The sequence below is a fragment of the Gouania willdenowi genome, chromosome 15, assembly GCF_900634775.1.
Source record: "Gouania willdenowi chromosome 15, fGouWil2.1, whole genome shotgun sequence".
Taxonomy (NCBI): Eukaryota; Metazoa; Chordata; class Actinopteri; order Blenniiformes; family Gobiesocidae; genus Gouania; species Gouania willdenowi.
In genome coordinates this window covers 26,084,514-26,103,831 of record NC_041058.1, presented here as the reverse complement: position 1 = coordinate 26,103,831, position 19,318 = coordinate 26,084,514, and the positions used below count along the sequence as shown (strand labels likewise).

The 19,318-nt window shown below is 39.0% G+C and overlaps 1 protein-coding gene across 1 annotated transcript in view; it reads right to left on the bottom strand.

The window, feature by feature from the left end:
- dntt (deoxynucleotidyltransferase, terminal) overlaps positions 1–19,318 on the bottom strand; it is a 114,162-nt gene that overhangs the window by 54,449 nt on the left and 40,395 nt on the right. Inside the window, exon 8 of the mRNA XM_028468999.1 lies at positions 7,352–7,454. Coding sequence (XP_028324800.1) covers positions 7,352–7,454 — 103 coding nt within the window. The remainder of the gene's footprint in view (positions 1–7,351; positions 7,455–19,318) is intronic.

The window sequence follows — 19,318 nt, the reverse complement described above, 5'->3', positions numbered from 1 at the left end:
CCCTTCAGTGAGAGAAGTCTGCTGCCTCTCTGCCCACACATATTTATCACAGCACACTCTGCTACTGTTCCCTTTTGGTCTCTCTCTTTGAGCCTGACACTGTAGCACTCACAAATCCACCATAAAAATAGGGTGTCGTGAAGTTCCTTCGCCTCTGCACCACCAGGGCTGTTTAGCCCAATAGCGATCTGTAATCATCTCCCACGCAGCAGGTAATGTCAGCAAGCATCTGAGAGTAAGCTTATTCTAGCAGAACTGTTTACACAGGAAATTACAGCAGATGACGGTGGAAAGATAATCTCCTTGAATGAAGCTTAACCCTCAAGCCCAGAAGAAAGAAATAAAAAAAGCCAAGTGAATAAGCACTTTTAAAAAATATGACCTAAAAAGGATTTTTCAATTTTTATTTCAACATTTAGGTCTGATAAGTGGTTACTCCAACCACTATATCTAAAGGACAAGTTATCTTGAACTCAAGCATTTGATCTTGTTTCACATTAACAGACTGACAAGAAATTTGGCTTGAAGTTCCAGATTAGCACATCAGCCGTAATCTTTTGAACTGAAACTTTGACTTTGATACACTGCTTTATTTGGATAAAAAAAAAAGTGATTGCTGTAATAAGTGCAATTCTTCTGCGATGTTATCACGTCGTTTGAAAGCTGCCATTGAACTTTTAGATAGTGACTGTAAAACATCCCTTCAGCTACATGGCACAACTCTGACTGACTGAAGAAAAAGCCCTGAATGCATTGACTCAAAAGCTGAGCATAAAGTCTGACTAGTATGATTTGGTAATGACAGTGAATCACAGAGAGCTCAGCCATCAGAATGTAGGACTCCTGCAATGTTTAGTAAAATAGTTGATCCAATAAAGAAAATAAGTGTAGACCCCTCTGTTTTTTTGATGGTATCACTTGGGCTAGGTTGAATCTCATCATTCTACCACCGAAGCTGTGTCTGACCTTGCCTCAGCCCCAAGTTATGCTTTTAGAATATCAGCAGTTCTGGCAGGAAGGAGGGAAAATGATGGACCCCCCTTTTACAAGGACATTTCTGAATGGATCTATTTTAAACTCCCTGCAGGCTGCAGAGGGGTGCTGGATGGATGGTGGTGGTAGAGCTCGGGGTATGGGGTCTGTCTGTGGTATTAGATCTCAGTGAAGACATGCTAGCCCCCAGGGGTTCCATTACAGATGACAAGGTTACATGACTTAAAATCAACCTCTGCTACCCGCAGTTAATCACTGTCTCATGTGTCCTCATCCCTGCAGACCAGTCCCCTGGCCAGACGTTCCAACCCTTATCCTCCCCGACAGGGGGAAAAACTTCCGGTCATTTTGCACTGTGCCCTTCTCAGGATACCAAAGCCATTTTTACACCTGGCCTTCCTGTTCTAAATTACTGTTTCACAACTACTTTACTTCACTTTCCCCACACATTTACACATATTCTCATAACTATCACCTCTCTCCATCTGGCTATTGTATTTAAGTGGCTGTAAGTGGTGAGAATGGCGAACTCCCCATGATAATGTGCAATGAGTAGGAGGTGATTATCGTAGAAGAGGACTTCTGAAAGAGTGTGGGCATGTGGAGGTGTGAAGGGAAAGGTGACAGAGGGTGGAAGGATGTATTTTTAGTCCTGGTTATGAAAAAAGGAAACCTGACGCTTACCTTGACAACATGACTGTCTTCCTCATCGAGCACTTACCTTCTCTGTCAACCCCATTCAACTCTGTATGTATCACATAGTATTGACAAAGAAACGTCCACCATTTCCCACCTCATCCTTCACAAAAGGTAATAGAGAGTCAAAGTTTTTGTTAGTGAAACTAGATTTTGCCCTTTGGTTCTGCGTTCTTGTGGTTAGCGGTATCAGGAGCTCAGAAGGAAATTTTAGTTCATGTTTACCATCTTAACATAATGACCATCAATGCAAAGAGTCTCTTCAATGTAAAAAGATGTATTCGTTGTATTGGCAACCGTGTTAGTTTTACTCTTAGTGATTGCTGGTTGGAATTGGTGGCATGAGGAATCTCTTCGCTTGGTGCCAGTGTGTACTCACTGAGCTTGTGTTTATTTTTTTAGATGAGCTTGCAAGTGTGTGGCCATGAGTTTGTGTGACCATGTGGCTTGAGCTGATGACCCTGTGTCAACAAGTCCCAGCAATGCCAGTGAATACTAGCTGTTGTGGTGGCATTAAAAATCACAAGCAATCCGCTGCCAGTGATTTCTTGTCCAGACACCTGCAGTGTTGTTTTTCTCTAGAGAGTTCAAGCAGTGCCACGAAGGATAAACATCCAGGGTGGTGTATTATTTGTCAGCCCTAAGCATTACTAGAAAATGCATGTTTTTTTCCTCTGTAAATAATTGGTGTCCATAGATTTAAAAATATTAATGATAATATCTATCTTAGTCTGTTAGACTTTTTAGCTTGGCTGGCCTGATGCTTTAATTTTGTTCATAATAAATAAAGTGGCAAGAATTGTAAGCAACATAAAATGTGTAGAATTCAGCACTAACAGCAAAAGGACAGCGATATTAATGTTGTTTGCATCTAAGCTAAATTATTTTCCAGTCCCTTTAACCACAGTTTACAAACCAACCTAGAGTCCCATTTATCTGTGTGCTATTCTGTAATGATGTGTTTTGTTCTTGTGAAATATTTTTTTCTAGTTTGCTTTGCTTTAGCCCTAAAAACAAATTTATGTTCAAAGAGAAGGTTACCTCAATTGGAAAGTTGCCTGAATTAAAGTTACCTGAAGCAAGGTAAGAACTTATTCAATGTATTTATTTATTCTTATTTTTTTATATAGTACTTTAGCAGCAATTCTACTGCACAAACCAACTGTAATAGCAACTGAGGAAATACGGTAAGGTTTCAATTAAGTGGTGGCGGTAATGCATCAAAATGCTGGATGACAATGGCCATTTAAAACAGAAGATGTAGAATAAGAACAAGGAAGCAGGCTTGTAATCGAAGGGTCCAACCTGGGCCATCACTGTGGATGTTGAGCAAGTCCCTCAACTCTAACTGCGTGTGTTGTACGTTGTTGTGGATAAAAGTGTCTGCTAAATGAAAATAATCTTTTAATTGCTGTCCAAAACACGTCAACTCACTTCCGTGCCAACACTATAACATTGTGCAAAAAGCATGTAACAACAAAGTAGAGAAAGATGAGCTTTCTCTACTTTTAATGTGACACTTTAGCACAATGTCCCAATTCTACTTCTGCATCTCGTGTTAAACAGCAGTTGCATCCAGTATTTTGATGCATTACCGCCGCCTCTGGTCAAAACTTGAAATGCAGCATTGGCATTGCAGGTCTTTCATCAACACATAATGCCCGAGACCCATTTGGACGTTATTTTATTATGTCAGATTCGTATCCACAACAATAAAATCCACAAATGCAACTGTGATTTGGGAACACCCCATATTCCATAATACCCAAAGTGGATCTGTGGGGGCTGTGGAGCAATTTTATGGCCATCTCAATGCTCCTTTTATTTGATGGACAACATATGAAATACCACCTAGCTTTTGAAGTGAATCATTAAAGGAGCATAGGATAAGGATAAAAAAATAAGACTCAATACTGACACGACGGCCTAGAGCAGGGGTGTCCAATTTTGGTCCTCGAGGGCCACTATCCAGCATGTTTTAGATGTTTCCCTCTTCCAACACACCTGATTCAAATGATTAGGATCGTTATCAGGCTTCTGCAGAGCTGGATGAGGAGTTGATCATTTGAATCAGGTGTGTTGGAAGAGGGAAACATCTAAAACATGCTGGATAGTGGCCCTTGAGGACCGGAATTGGACACCCCCGGCCTAGAGGGTAACTGCAACTATCAGCCAAAGCGTGACGTCAAATGACGCATACAGCAACATCTGACGTCACATCCGCAGAACTGAGCAGGAAATTTGGATCACGAATAGCAGTACATAATGCATCACACAGCCTGTTCAAGGTGATAGGAAGGTTTGTGTGTGGGCTCATTCTTTTGGGTTTTGAACGCTTCATCACCAATAAACATTAAAAGACTTAAAATAATGGGTTTTTTTTTTTCACAAATCATGCATTTTTCACCCATCTCCATTTGTTCTAAGAACCCCAAAAACATAGTATTTGAGGTTTATTTTCCCAAACTCGCCTGTTTTCCAAAGTTTCAGCCCTCTAAAAAGTGACTTTCTGGCCAATGGGCTGTTTGCTGTCTGCTTATACATATTCATGAGTGGGTGTGTCTATACACTGACTCTCTCACTCTGAGACAGATCAGTGATCACCAAAACGATTTTCTCTTGCTATCCACACACTGTTGTTATTGTTTTCAGCCAAAAAAACAGCACATAACAGTAAAACACATGGATATTTAAGCGGCTATTGTGTGAGTCCGTCTTCGCGCTGTGTTCATCCAGCAGCAGCAACAGCTTCAAACACTCACCAGAGTTTTAAGCTGCTAATTCACTTTCTTCTCCTCCTCATCTTTATTAAATACAGGAATAGTGCATTTAAGGTGTTTATCATTTGTTCATCACCTCAACCGTTGCATCGCATTGGGTCACAAACACGTCAGATCAAGTCAAAGGAGATACAATGTCTACTCCCTCTGTGCCTACACTGCAGTGTTCACTGTAGAGGGGCGGCACCAACAGCAGGCACTTCCTGGAGGGGGCGGTTCAGAATGCTAATGACGTCACTACCATTTGTCACTGCTCATTTTTCACAAGAGGGCAGAGAAGCAGCTCAGAGAGCAGGATTATTGAGGATTTCTCAGAGACGAGGGAAGGAATCCCAATCAAACTTTGGGGGTGTTTTTTATAAGGAATTAACATTGTAACAAGGTTAAAAGCACAAAAAAGTTGATTTGCATAATATGGGACCTTTAAATCAAGTCTTTATAATTGTATGATATGTGCAATTACAGGAGTTATCACATTAGATGTAATGAGGTGCTACGTGTACATGACTATTGTCGTATTACAGTGGAAGTAATAGAAACCGCAATTTAAAAGAAATCCATTAAAGCGACCACATTACCTCAGTTTCACTGTGTGTTGTTAAATTATGTTGTCATCGGCTGCAAAGAGGTGCAAATAATAATGAAACACTATTTGCATGTAAACTATTAACATCGTCAGGCTTGGTGTGAAAGCACTTTCACACACAATGTCCATCTCTTCTCACTTTCTATCCAGTTGAATTAAACACTGTTTAATCTCTCCTTCACATTAGTTCTCTCTTTCTCATGCCCTCGTTTTTTTTTTTTTTTTAATATTCATTTTCCATTGGCAGTACAAATTATTCACTGCTGCTCATTTCCATTCTAAGTCCCTGTAAAAAAATGTTTTTTAAATAATTTCACTCGTACAAGAAGAATAAAATCATACAGGTTAATTATTCACTTTATTAATTATCCAATTGTTGCAGGCAAACTTTCATTACTGGTATATGATTTTACTTGCATAGCACAAATTGAATCGGTTTAAAGGCTTCACAGTTGTGAATGATGCAAGTTGCATAGCAATGCATCAAAAACAGATGAACCTGGATCCTGAATTGACCTTTTATGATAGTCATACAATGGCCTGCAAAGTGTAATACTGTGGATTGTTTCAAACTAAGGTGTCTTCAGTCAAATGAATGACTGCAGAAATGCCTTAATAAATGCAGGTACAATGGCAATTTTTACAATGGTCGCGTATAAAATAAATCCAAAATAGTCTTCTGTTTATGCTAAATCGTGCAAATATTGAATTAAACGGAGGAACCAGTATCTCAGAGAACAAAGAAAATACTGCACCTCAGTCGATGGTACAAACCCATGAATGTCAAGCTGAATAACTGTAAGGCAACAATGGCCTTAGTTATTCTGAATTAAATTATTAAGTTTATTAGTTAATTCCGCTTTAGGTCTGGGAGTTGGGAAGGCTCTGAATGGACAGGGGAGCACATAACGTATCACGTCGATCACGTCCATTGGGAGAAACATACAACAAACCGTTTATTGTCGGCTATAACACAGAAGATTACACATGAGAACTGTTTTCACCTTTATTTTTGATTGTAGTTTTGAAGCAGCAGCTCGACAATAACACACTTTGGTCTATGGAGCGTAAGAGAGATATGAACTAATCACCAGTAAATAAAGCCCAGTAAAACAATAACCAGTAAGAATTATTTGCTCCTTGGTAAAGACAGAAGCTCTAACAACTGTTACAATGATAAACTTGGTGATATTACAGCCTGTGCAGCAGTATGGGGACGCATTTATTCCATCTCAGGGTCTTAATATCACCTGTCCGCTGAAACCTGTTCCATTTGCTGACCTCCATGTGTGAGATAAGTCCATGTGTCCGTGTTAATGTCTGCATGTTTATGCCTCCGTCCATCTCCTTTTTTTCATAATCTCCATGTCTTTTAAGGCTATTTTTAAATAGTGTCTGCTCTATTCCAGGCCGCCATGTTGGATTATGTTGTCATCCAGCGTGTCATCGCCGCGAGTCACACATGCGCAAAACGACTGAAATAAACTTGAAGCGGCTTTAAGTGTTGTTAACTGTTTACAAGAAAGAGAAATTGTTTAATTCGGAATTATAAACGGAAATTAACCAGCCACCTAATTTGGAATTAAGTTTAATTCGGAATTGAATAAGCATTGGGAATTAGGTGTTTACAAGGTCAGGTTAAAGAGGAATTAACTTTTATTCCACTTTAAAGAGGAATTAAAGCTCCCATGTAAACGTGGCCAATCACAGCTTGTGTGTTCTTTGCTGTGAGTTTGTACTTGTTGCTAATTTCTAGGTTTATTCTTTCTCTGTGGTTTTCCCACCACAAAGGGAGAACATTATTTTGCCCTTTATTGTTCATTTTACTTTTATTAACACAATATTTCCAGAATACAGTGGAGACATTTTTCAGAAGAAAAACTGCAATCACTTTATGGCTTCTGGTTCAAGTCTGATTATTTCTCTGTGGAGTTTACCTGTAGGATGTTCTCCTCCACTCTGGTTTCTTACCACATTAAACACGGTTCATAGTAGTCTCAGAATTGACACTAATGGTCCTTGTGTGTGATGGCTGCAATTTTGTATTTGTGCTATAGCCTTTTAATGGACTGGCCATGGGTCCAGAGAGTAAGCTGCCCTTGCCCTTAGCAAAGTATAAAAGAGGAATTGATGGAGGTTCTTTACCGTCGTAGGTCAATTACCGTTGTTTTTATATCTCAAAATGTGTTGAATTCAAACCATTTCTGTCCACAAACCATATCAGAGGTACCGGTATGAGTCAACAATATTAAACCTTTTTACTGCATAGTCATAAAATGAGTCAATAACTGCTTACTTGATGCTTGAGGCTTTCAATAACAGCAGTGAGTAGATGCTCCTCCTTCCCCATCTCTGGTGTGGTGACAATAAAGTCCACATCGTGACCAAAGTCCTTCCCCCTACAGATAAGGACACATCACCATTATTGATTCATTGAGATGCAGGAATAATTAAATATATTATGCTTTTGTGACAGTCTTTAGATGTTGCTTGAGAAAGGTGGCAGATGGAGCTATTAAACACATGTCAGGATACAGGCACTGACTCTTTCCATATTCTAGTTATTCTCTTGTCCTTTGTAGTCAGGTGTAAAAGCTTTCATTTTGTAGCCTCAGCTGTCAGGGCTTTACCATTTATGGGATACATCATTTTCCACTTTGATCAGTGTGATAAAGCAGACCCATATGGAGCCAAACTGAGCTTACTCAATGCATTGACATTGTCAGCATAACTGAGTTATAGTACAGCCTGATTATCAAGTGATTATCTGAGGGGAGCAGACTAAAGAAAAGGTTGTTGCAGCTACAGTTATAGACACACGGGGTCGAATAGAGCAGGGTTTCTCAAATGGGGGTACGTGTACCACTAGGGGTACGCAATGGCTCTATAGGGGGTACTTGAGAGACAGAGAGTGGAAAATTAACAAATAAAGTGTCAGTCTTGGTCCCACCCCAGGTGTGAGATGACCACAAATGATTAAAATTCAGGAACCACTATATAAGAGTTTTTCAACCTTGGGCCTGGAGTTTAAATGTGGTTGCCTGATATTTCTGAAATATTAAAATGGATTTTTGAAATTTTTTAATTCTTCTTCTTTTAAATTAAAACACAATCCTAAACAACCATATTTCTATACTTTCACTTGGTGAAATATACTGTAAATCTAGTTCAACTAAAATGCAGTAATAAATAAATAAATCTGAGCACAAACATGATCAAAAACTAATTCAAGAAAAAAAATGTCTGGGGTCGGCAGAAATTCTTGATATTAAATCACGATCCAAAAAATGTTGGGAACCACTGCACTGAATACTGTTTCCTTCCAATAATTTACAAAATGTGATTCTTTAAAATGTGTGTTATCACTCATATCATATCACTATAGTCAGACAAAGGGGGTACTTGGATTCAGAAATATGAAAAATTGGGTGCTTGGGCCAAAAAAGTTTGCAAACCACTGGAATAGAGAATCAGTCTGATATCAACACAGTGATTTGGTTAGTAAAAACAGTTTTATCAAAACTACTGGTGTTCACGGCTACTTTAAACTGGCTACGGATCACTTACTCAGAGAGCAAATGAGGGATTCCTTTTTAAAATCCTCCCAGGATTCATTTCATTGGAGTGCAAAGCAGGTTAAAAGATCAGCGTTATCCTCATTATACATCATAGGATTATTGTTAAAAGGGCTGTAATCGGGCCTCATTTAACATTACCATTGTAGCTCACAAGCAGACAGCGGTGGCTTTGACACTTTGATGTTCTCACTGAGCATGCATGAGTGGCTTATTTCCTGTACTGTGGTTTCCACCAGTAGAGGGGAAAGACTAATGCTCGTGTTTTATTAACGTGACTGTCTTTAATTCATTGTCTCTGTGTAGAAACAACCTTCTACCAGAGCCGTATAGAAAGAGAGTTGCAACAACGGAAGTCCAAAATGCTTGACCGTCACATGATTCATGTAAGACTGAATTTGTTCCCGGAAGTTAGTGGCAGGTCATTCGAATCCATTGATTCCTACTGACATAACTGGGATTTTCGGTAATTTTTCATCAATATTGATTTATAATATTTATACAGTACACTGTCATATGTATGTGTATATACAATATATGTAGTTCCATAAATAGTTTTTTTTTTTCCTAACGTAAATTCATATTAATAATTAGCGCAAACAGCTTACCTGCTTTTTTGACATAGTTAAGGCCAACATTAATTTGGTTAAAAAAAAAATATATATATATATATATATATATGTACAGTATATATATATATATATATATTTAAAAAAAAAAAAAAATCAGGATTATAACAATAAAAAAAAATATCTGAGGCGATCGTATTCAAACACTTCATTTGCACTTTTCCACAAATTAAAAAGCTTATTGTTTGATAAAAAAAGAAGATATGTAGCCTATGTGGGTAGATAAAACTGTGTGAAGTAAACGCTGTGTATCTGCTAATGATCCCTTCATTTTCTAAGAAGAATTTAGAATTTTTTTCATTTTTCTTTTGAACATGAAAACAACAGCAGTGCATCTCACAATGAAAAAAATGATAATAATAACAGTGATAAAAAAATGAAAATACAAAAACTTAAAATAAAAATGCATTTGGGAATAATCCACTAATTTGCCTTAATGCACACTTTAATGAGTTTAGATACACTGATACTAATAATAATAACGTGTTATTGTTCAAAAGTGCATAATAGTCCAGAATATTTACAAATTCCTTAAAATGTAAATGGACTCCATAAGCCTGCCTTTATAAAATACATTATCATATTTGTGCATTAGTCATCTAAAGGTCACAAGAGGACATGAATACATTGGATATGACTGAACTTCTTTCCCATTCCACCTGCTGATATCTATTCCTCCTACGGGCAGAATGTTTATCATGTTTCAGCCATTTCAGACTGGTCCATGTTGTGCCAGGGTTGAGTTGCAATTGCAGTTCCATTACTGAAACAGTTGGCTACATCTATGTGCACCTCCCATGAGCTGTTTTTTCACGCTCACACTTTGCAACACAAAGGGTAAATCATCATAATTTCAAATAAATAAATAAATGAAAAAGTTGCAGCAACTTTTCCAATTACGCAAGCAACTATTATGTCAGTTTGTCAACTAAACACAACTAGATGAACCAAAATGAATTTTAAATGGATAAAAGCATGGAGGCAGAAGTTGAAGTACCTTCAATTAAGCACAAAAAAACCTGTAAAATACGCTTATATTTACAATTTCGTCCTGTCTTCAAAACTATGGGAATATCTCTTTTATTCTTCATTACTTCCCTTTTTTATGTTTTGAGGCATAACTATTTTAACCATTTAAAAAAAAACATTGAATCAACCCCCCACCCACCGCCACCTCCACCACCAACAGAGTCAAACACATTGCGGTGCTGTAAGTTTCATATTGATTTTGGAAACATTTGAAAGACCAGTACAGTGCAGAGGAGCCGTGTTGTTTATAAGGTAAAAGCAGATCTGATAAACAGAGGTCCCAAAACCATCAAAAACATTGAAAAACTACCAATCCTGAAAGGCCATTTGGTATCATCCAATGGTCAGTAAAAATGAGGTTTGACATTGTTGCAAGTTGAGTATTTTCTCTTCCATTTAGCCTGAATGAAGTAGAAACTAAAACTTTAGAAAAACAAAATATCATTGAAACTCTTGATATGTTTATTCTATACGCCTCTGTTTTTGTTAAATGACCGTCAGCACAGAATAAAGAGCGACTTCTGAAAGTTCTGAATAAATAAGTGTTTTGTTTGTGTTTTGGAGTTTCAGCTTATATTTTTGATGCGCCAACTGTGTTTGCTGAAAAATTGTCCTCTTGCAGAAGAATTCTGTCATTCTGTGTGAAGTTCCGATTCCAAAAAACAAAGCTATCCACCACAGGCATCTGGTGGCCTATATTTAAATTCTTCTATCATTGGGATTACACCTGGTAGCCATTGGCATCGAAACACTGACAGGTGAAGCAACTAACACTAATTATCCCCCATCAACCTAAGTAGGTAGGATATGTTTTATGAACATTTTAATAGAAAGCAGTAAGGGTAGAAGCCAATTTCAAAGAGCCTAACTGTGACATGTGGACAAATGAATGAGTGTTTTCAAAAGTGTGAAACCCTAAAGCCATAGTGTGGAGAGTGATGAGGGAGCCATGGCAGCCTAATTCCAATCATGAGATCATTGTTGGCTTCTGATATAATCAATCAGTCAACTGTTAATTAATTCAGCACTTTACAATCCCAAAAGATAACAATAGTCATTTGCAGTCAAATGTAAGTAGTATATACCACATAAAAAGAAAAATGTCACCATTTTGCCAAAACCATTCAAAATGGTGGACAAGAATTATTAAAATAAATAACTAAAACAAAACAAAAAATCATTAAATTCATGTCAAAAGGTATTAACCATAGAACACTGTCGCTAAAATTAGTAACACCATCACGCTGGAAGATTTTAATCCAATGTAATATACCCAATTAAAAGTACTTGACAGTACTCTAGTGCCAAAAAATTAGAGTAGTACCCGATATAATATACTCAATAGAAATTGCCTATATTTTGATATCCATTATCTTTTATTGGGTATATTATTTCAGGTAAGAATTAGAGATGGTGTCACTAATTTTAGTTAGTTGAAGTATGCCTCTGTCACTTTTGGGATTTACTTTTGACTGTTGCCTTCCAAGGTCACCACAGTGAATTATTCACATGGTTAGTTTGGCATAGGTTTGGGTCGAAAATCATACCTGTAAGAAAACGCAGATTTGAGATATGGGAAACACCCACACCTTCAAAGACTTCAAAGACGACGCGCTACCCAGGCACCCCGAGACTTAGACAAACGCAACATAATTAAAAGCATGTGTATACGTTTGCACAGGTCAAAATTAATAAACGGTATGGCACTGCTCAAGGGTTAATACAGTGAAGTCTACAATCTAAATAAGTTTCCCTTTCAATTTCACTGACTCAGGTGTTCATTCCAGTCTCACTCCCAACTTGTCATATATCGATGTTCCGGAACGACCCTTAACTGGGAGTTTCCACTGGATACGTCTCCGCTGAACCACGGCACCGATCCAGTTTTGCCCCGCTGTCCGCCGTCCAGTAATCCTCACCGGTTACGTTTTGAGTGCGCCACAGAGCACTCCGGTTGAACGACTGTGACGTCAGGAGACAGAGCAGTGTCACGATATTTATATGCACCGGACTGTCAAAGCTGGGAAGTAGCAGACACGCAGCGCAGTGGACCTGGTGGAAATAAACACATAGACTAAAGTGGAAACCTATCAGCTCTTGTGGCGTGGCGCAGACGTAACGCAGCGGAGCCTCTTCTAGTGAAAATTGGGGGTTAACACGAGATACCCCCTTAGCATTAATGTTTGACGCTGAGGGTCGGTTAGCTGCTTTTCACCGCAACTGAGAATATGTTGGTCATTTAGGTACACACAGGAGGGAAAAAACACTGAACACAAATATAAACACTTAAATAACACTACTAATAGTGTTTTATTGGTGTACAGAATTATTTCTTTTGTACAATTCTGGTGACCCACTTCCCATTGACCACTCCCTGTGAGATAACTCACTCACTGAATATTCCAAATGGCGTCACATTAGTGTGTTAGGTAAGAAGAAGGAAGAGCAGGCTGAGAGGCCAGGAGGCACCAACCATAACAAGGATACATAAGCTTTATTAAGAATGACAGCATTACAGTGTGAATACATGCAGCAGGTTCTGACTCTGTTGGGGTGGAACACCCACCCTACTCGGCGTTGGATTGGCTCTGGCCTGGAAACAGTAGTCTATACTAGGCTCACAAAACATAACCCATAGCCCGCCCTCTTCAATACATTTGAGCGCGCAGAATGTGATGTAGAGCGCAGCGAAAGTGAGGGCGCGTGGACTTGATTAACGGTGTTAACGGCGCGCGACTCTTGTTTTTATGTGCGCTGCTTTTTGGCACTAATGTGTCACCCCTGAGCTGTACAGAGCATAACACAGAGTTGGTCAAGCAGCGTGACCAATACTCAGACACTGAGTGCAGCTGGATCAATAAAAGGCCACCTTGGAATGTGCACTTTTGTTACAAGTCACAATGCCACAGTTGTCACAAGTCATGAGGGAGTGTATCATTGCCATGATGAAAGCTGGGATATATCTGATGGCCGTGTAAACACACTTGAATGTGTATAATTCCACCATCAGTCGGTTTAGAAGTGGCTTCAGAGAGACTGGCAGCACAGAGAATCATCAAGAAAACCTTTGGGATGTTCTGGATCAGTGAGTTAAGACAACGTGTTGTGGTTTGAGGAAATGTGGGCCATCTCCAAGTTGCACTGCTGGAGCAATGGGACAACAATCAACATTCCACTATTGACAATCTGGTTAACTCTATACACCAGTGATGTATTGTTTCACGTACAACACACTCGGCACTGAGTGCTGACTCCTGGTGAGTTCAGGCTGTGATAACTCCTGAATTGTGCACAGTACATTGTTTGACGTGTTTATTTTTGCTTGAATATTAAGGCAAGAACAAAATAATAATAAGAATAAGAATAATAATTGTTCGGTTGAATTTTGAATTTTTTTTAAATATCACCAAAAGAGCTTAATTATAATAACGGTTGCGTAAAATCATAGATAGACATAAAATTAGATTAATTTCTATTGCTATACAGTGTACGACATGTATTCCCAAGCATTTATGTGTTGAGGGACTTGCTCAAATGCCAGAGTATTGGGACTATGGGTGGGGCAAAAACCCCTTCCCCATCTCAAAATAATTGAGGCCATGGGAGAACTTACACACTCGTGTTTATCCTCCTTATTCACGTGCAAGCGCTCCTTTAATGAGCTGACTGGTAGGACACGCATCACAGATTTCCATCTGCTGAGTCCACATCTTTGCTACAAACCTCCCTTACACTCCTAATTGACAAAGCTGGGAAACCACAACCCTTCCAGCTTGTATAGTGTGCTTAAGTTGTTTAGTGAATCTTGACTGCTTATCCCTCTGCTTCGCTTGCAAAACTCTCTCAAGTGCACTGCATAAACGTGTGCCATGAATAGCTAAAGAATGATAGAGACAGCAAGAGATCAGCCACAAGTAGGAAAAGTGTTTCTGACTGATGGGACAATGAGTGGGAGAATGTAAAAAGAGCTTATTACTATAAATAAAATAGTAGCTACAGGACTGAATCAGTTACATGTGAAAATATTACCATGTAAAAGTATTTATTCAGAAAAGAAAAAATGAGGATTTGGTGTGCTGTAATATGAGAAAATATTTGACATTGGTAAAAGCCTCATATAAATGTACAGCATAAATTATTTAAGATTATAATTTAACCCTATTATCCTTGGGGGTCAATTTGGCCCCAAACAATTTTTATCATTTAACAAATAATAGTTGACTTCATTTTTTTTTTTTTTTTGCCTCATATTTCATGACTTCTCCTAATTTGATGGATACATTTGATTAAGCCTAAACTTATTATGATGTTTTTTTTCAATGTGCTGAACACATTGCACTCATTGGTGGTCCTCTGTTAAAGGGGACATATCATGCTAAATCCACTTTTTTAGCCCTTAAATGCATTTTGATGTATATTTAGATTGTTTAGAAGTACAGAAAAGTTCAAATTAGTCTCTTCAGGTGCTCCGTTGATATCTTTACAGTATATTCTGTTTTGGTCATATTTTTCAATCTGTTTCGATTTTTCGATTCTCTATTACGTTTTTTGAACAATAACGTTAGCGGAACTGCTAAATTAGGACATCGACTCCAGGCCCAACACTTCGAACAATCCGCCATTTTTATTTCTCGCTTTTATTTTGTAGTCCAAGCTCCAGGATGCAGAAGTTACGAGAGGAGAAATCAAAATGTTCGGTTGTTGGATGTAGTAACCCACACGCTTCATTACAACGTCTCCCAGCATCAGAACCTTTTCAAAGTGCCTGGTTGAGTTTTATTTTTCATGGAAATGTACCCACATCTGTGGGTAAGGTCGTTTTTGTGTGTGCGAAGCACTTCAAGGATGACTGCTTCAGCAACCTCCGCCAGTATAAAGAAGGATTTGCCGAAAGACTTTGTCTGATTGAGGGTTCAATTCCTTCTATCTTTGGAGACGACGAACAGAGCACTTCGGTAAGCTGTAAATAACGCTAAAAAGTGTGATGATAAGACGTCCCTGTCATTGTTTTGTTAGCATTAGCAGTTGCACCGTCTTCATATGTTAGCGCTGTGTGCTCGTTTTAGATCCTTGATGATATGGCCTACGTGGTTTAATTTAAGTCTAAAGTTTTCATTAGTCATTTCATTTTGCCGTTTTTGTCTCCGAAAAGACTGTATTAAAATGCATTTCATGACATTAGCTTGGCACTAGCGTTAGCTCGGTGCTTGTGTTAGCTCACTTGTTAGGGTTCTGCAGGTTCATCATCTTCATTTTCATCTCGCTCCGCCAGGTCTGACTCTGACTCAAACATGTAAAGCTGGATGGACAAGTCTTCTGTTGAATAAACTTTTTCTGCGCCGCTACATAGCCATATCTCTTCTATCAAACTACAAAAATGGCCGAGCAGGGTGGAGTTGAACCTGGAGAGGGGGCGGGGTATGAAGTGTCTCATTTGCATTTAAAGAGACCGCACCAAAACGAGTTGCTCTTAGAAGCACATCAGAAAAGGGGTAGAAAAGGGGTGGAGCTATAATAATGAGGAATTCAGACCCAAGCATTGCAGTTCCACTTTATATAGACCACAACTGTATGATTTATATCTAAAAAGGAAGGATTTAAAACCATGATATGTCCCCTTTAAAGGTGCAGTCCGTAACACTTATAAAAGTGACTTTTTGTCATATTTGCTGTCACTACGTAAGAACAGCTTTACATGAAACTAGTAGTTTGTGTGAAAAAAAAACAGGCTCATTGAGTCCCCCCTGCTGCTCCTGCAGCCTTTGGCAGATTGCCAGATTGTTTGACTGAGCAAAAAGAACCAATCAGAGCCAGGATTGTGTTTGATGGACTGTCTGACAGCTGTTGCTCACAGCCCCCACCCCTTTCCGCAGTGGCCAAAACACAGCAATGCTCATAACAAGGTAGTGCCTGGAGTGCCGTCATTTTTTACAGTGTATGGTCCGGAGGAGTAGAAGATGGAATTGGCGACTTTTAAAATGTGTTAGTAATATTTGAGGATAATAGGAGGATTAATATGCATGTGTCTTTGATTGTCCGTCTCCATATAAGCCTGTCCGATACAACCCTTGAATAGGTATGAGTGAAAACAAAAACCTGAAACCGAAAAGCTTCACTTTGATTGTTTGTGTGAACCGAAGTGTTAAATTAAACAGCAATTATTAATCTCCTCCCTGATTGTACTATAGCATTAGCACTGTCAGGTCAGAGCAGATTCCCTCTTTATTTCCAGTCCTGTCCCCAACGCAACACACATACCCATCAGGAGGGCTCACTTTGGAAAGCAGGCTGTTTTTCTTCTTATTTGCCTCAGCAGCTAATGGTGCACCTTCAGCATGCTGCTTCTATTCAGCATTTAATGTCCACCCCTGCGCAGCGGGAGACGCAAACATGTGGAAATGCAGCTGAAAAAGCATAAAGCACTGATGGGCCTGTTAACAACACTGAGAACCAGCCAACAGCCTGGTATTCCTCCAAACTGAGCACAATAACACACAGCTCTGACTTCACAGCACAGCACACCCAGTGTGAATTTAGCCTTTTTATCGCGTGCTGAAAAACCTTGAATTATTTAACCTTTTGGCACAAAGCTTATAAAAAATATATATGGTTATTTACAAATGTGACCTGATGCCGAGCGGCGTGTATGAATAATGTAGATTATGGGAAGTGTTGTTGGTGATGGAAATTTTACAGGATATGATGAGAGGAGTTTAGTGAAACATAAAAGCAGATTGACAGCTTCATTAGCCATTTCTATACTGTTCTATACGGCGAGGCGAGCCCACTTCTCTGGCGGCGGGGAGAAGAATGTGGCAATGGCGGCTGCTCCTCCAGCCCATAGACTTAGCAGCCCCGCTTCACACCCCAGCCCTTAGAGCCAATCCTTATCCTGAAGTTACGGATCTGTTTTGCTGACTTCCCTTACTAAAGAATCCATGTTTAACTGAACTATCATGGTGATAAGTGCACCATTAACCCAACACAAAACTACCATATTGTGCTCTTTTGGCTGTAAACAGAGGCTAAACTTGTGTCAGCTGCCCAGAACAATTGCGCCGGGTCGGAAAATGCCCGTATGTTGTGACATGACGTGTGAACTATATATATCTGAGCCTGTGGTAACGTGACTGCCATACAGTAAAACGTTCTCCAGGCATTCTCCAGGTCACATGACCTTGCCAAAGACGATCCGTCTCTCCAAATTTACATCGTCGGTATTTCAAAAGGGCAGCCCCGCTCGGAGCATTGATATTGTCAAGCGTTGTATATTGTTCTGAGGAATCATTAAAATAACTCATATGGGTCAGCTTTTTAGGTCAAAATGTCCACAGTGTGCTTTTAACACATGCTTTTTTTTGTTATTGTTTTCTGCTACCCTTCCAATGGTGTAGTTTTTTCAGGAGTTTTTTGCACAAATTAACACATATTTTGTAGAAGAGCAAATCATCTTTATTCATCACCCTTTCTGCCTGTAAACAAAGAAGAATCAGCGGTAAATGCTTGGCATGATCAGACAAATGGTTTTGCACACACTAATAATAGAGTTGGCTTAAGAATCCCAACACGTAGAGATGAACTGATAAGGAATACTTATCTAAGCAGCTTCTGAAGGGAAACAAAGCTGTGCGACTCAGATCTCAATTGCAGATTGTAAAACCTTCCACGCCCTCACTTGTGTCACTTTGACTTGTACACCCACACAATCTGATGTTAAATAAGATCCTCTCCGGGCACTTGTCAGCTTCACGCAGCCATAAATACAGTGCTCAGTTGACACAGCGTGAGTCCCAGACACTCACAAACACACAGATGCATGCACACAAAAAGTGGTGGTGATTGCTGCCTTTTTCTAGCGTAATCTATTTTTAATCCTACGCTCCAACAACATATCGCTCTGAGGCTCGTCGCCCGCCTTCCCACAGCTGTCCTTTCAATGAGGCTAATGTCAGTGCCATCAACACATCCTCACCATGCTGTTTCTCTCCAAAGTGGGTGACAGCTTGAGTTTACCAGAGTATGCATGTCAAATATTTAGTGAAACTTTGGGGAATTAATTTTTTTTTAATTCAAAGATAACAACTAGGTTGATTTTTTTTTTTTTTTTTTTACCTAGACATTAAACCCATGTGTATTTCAAAATTTGACAATGACTAATGGCTTGAAAGATGGAGCTAATGGAATAGCTACTCTAACATCAGGCTTTAAATTATAGGTAATTAAGTCAAGCTTTGACAGGAGAAGAGCATTCCTAAGTATGTCACGCTGAGGAGAAACTGCAGATTATTAGTGTTGCTGTTGGCATCTCACAGATCACACCAACTATTTTGGTATAATTGTATGTATATTGCCTCCTGTAGGGTTTAAACCATGTTGTTGTGAACATGTTTTTCAGGAGGATCAAACTTATACTTATTACATGACAAACATTGTACCCTTACACAATAGTACGCATGTCTGTGCCAAGTATACAGTTTGCATGGTGAATATTTTGGCACTACTGGCAGTACACGGGGAGGGTATAAGATCAGTGATTCAACCCATATATCTATCGCTCCAAAGTGCCAAATGACAGCAAAATATTGTTTTGTATATGAAGGCAGTCATTGCTCTGTTTTATTTTTTTTTTCATTTGTAAACAGAAGTTGATGTCTTTTTTTTTTTAATCTTTGTTTCAGCAAACATGAATCTAGATCACATGGGGTAAATACATTTGTCTGTACTATCTGTAATTATTTACATTCTCCAACATCTTTTGACATAGATAAGCAGTAAAGACGCAAAGAAGAGAATAAAAATTGTTTGCTAACAGCTAATCTGTAATACTGTAATCATGTGCTAATGCTTAGAGAAGCCTAAAACATGCAACTGGCAATACTCCAACACAAAGCTGGACACTAATGAGGGGTATTCACGAAAGGAGGTTCAACAAAATCTGAGTCTATCCATAAACTTTGGGTCAACATACCTGGGTATCTGATTCTATTACAGCTGGTATGAAGTGGGTCAATCAACCCTGAGTATGTAAAC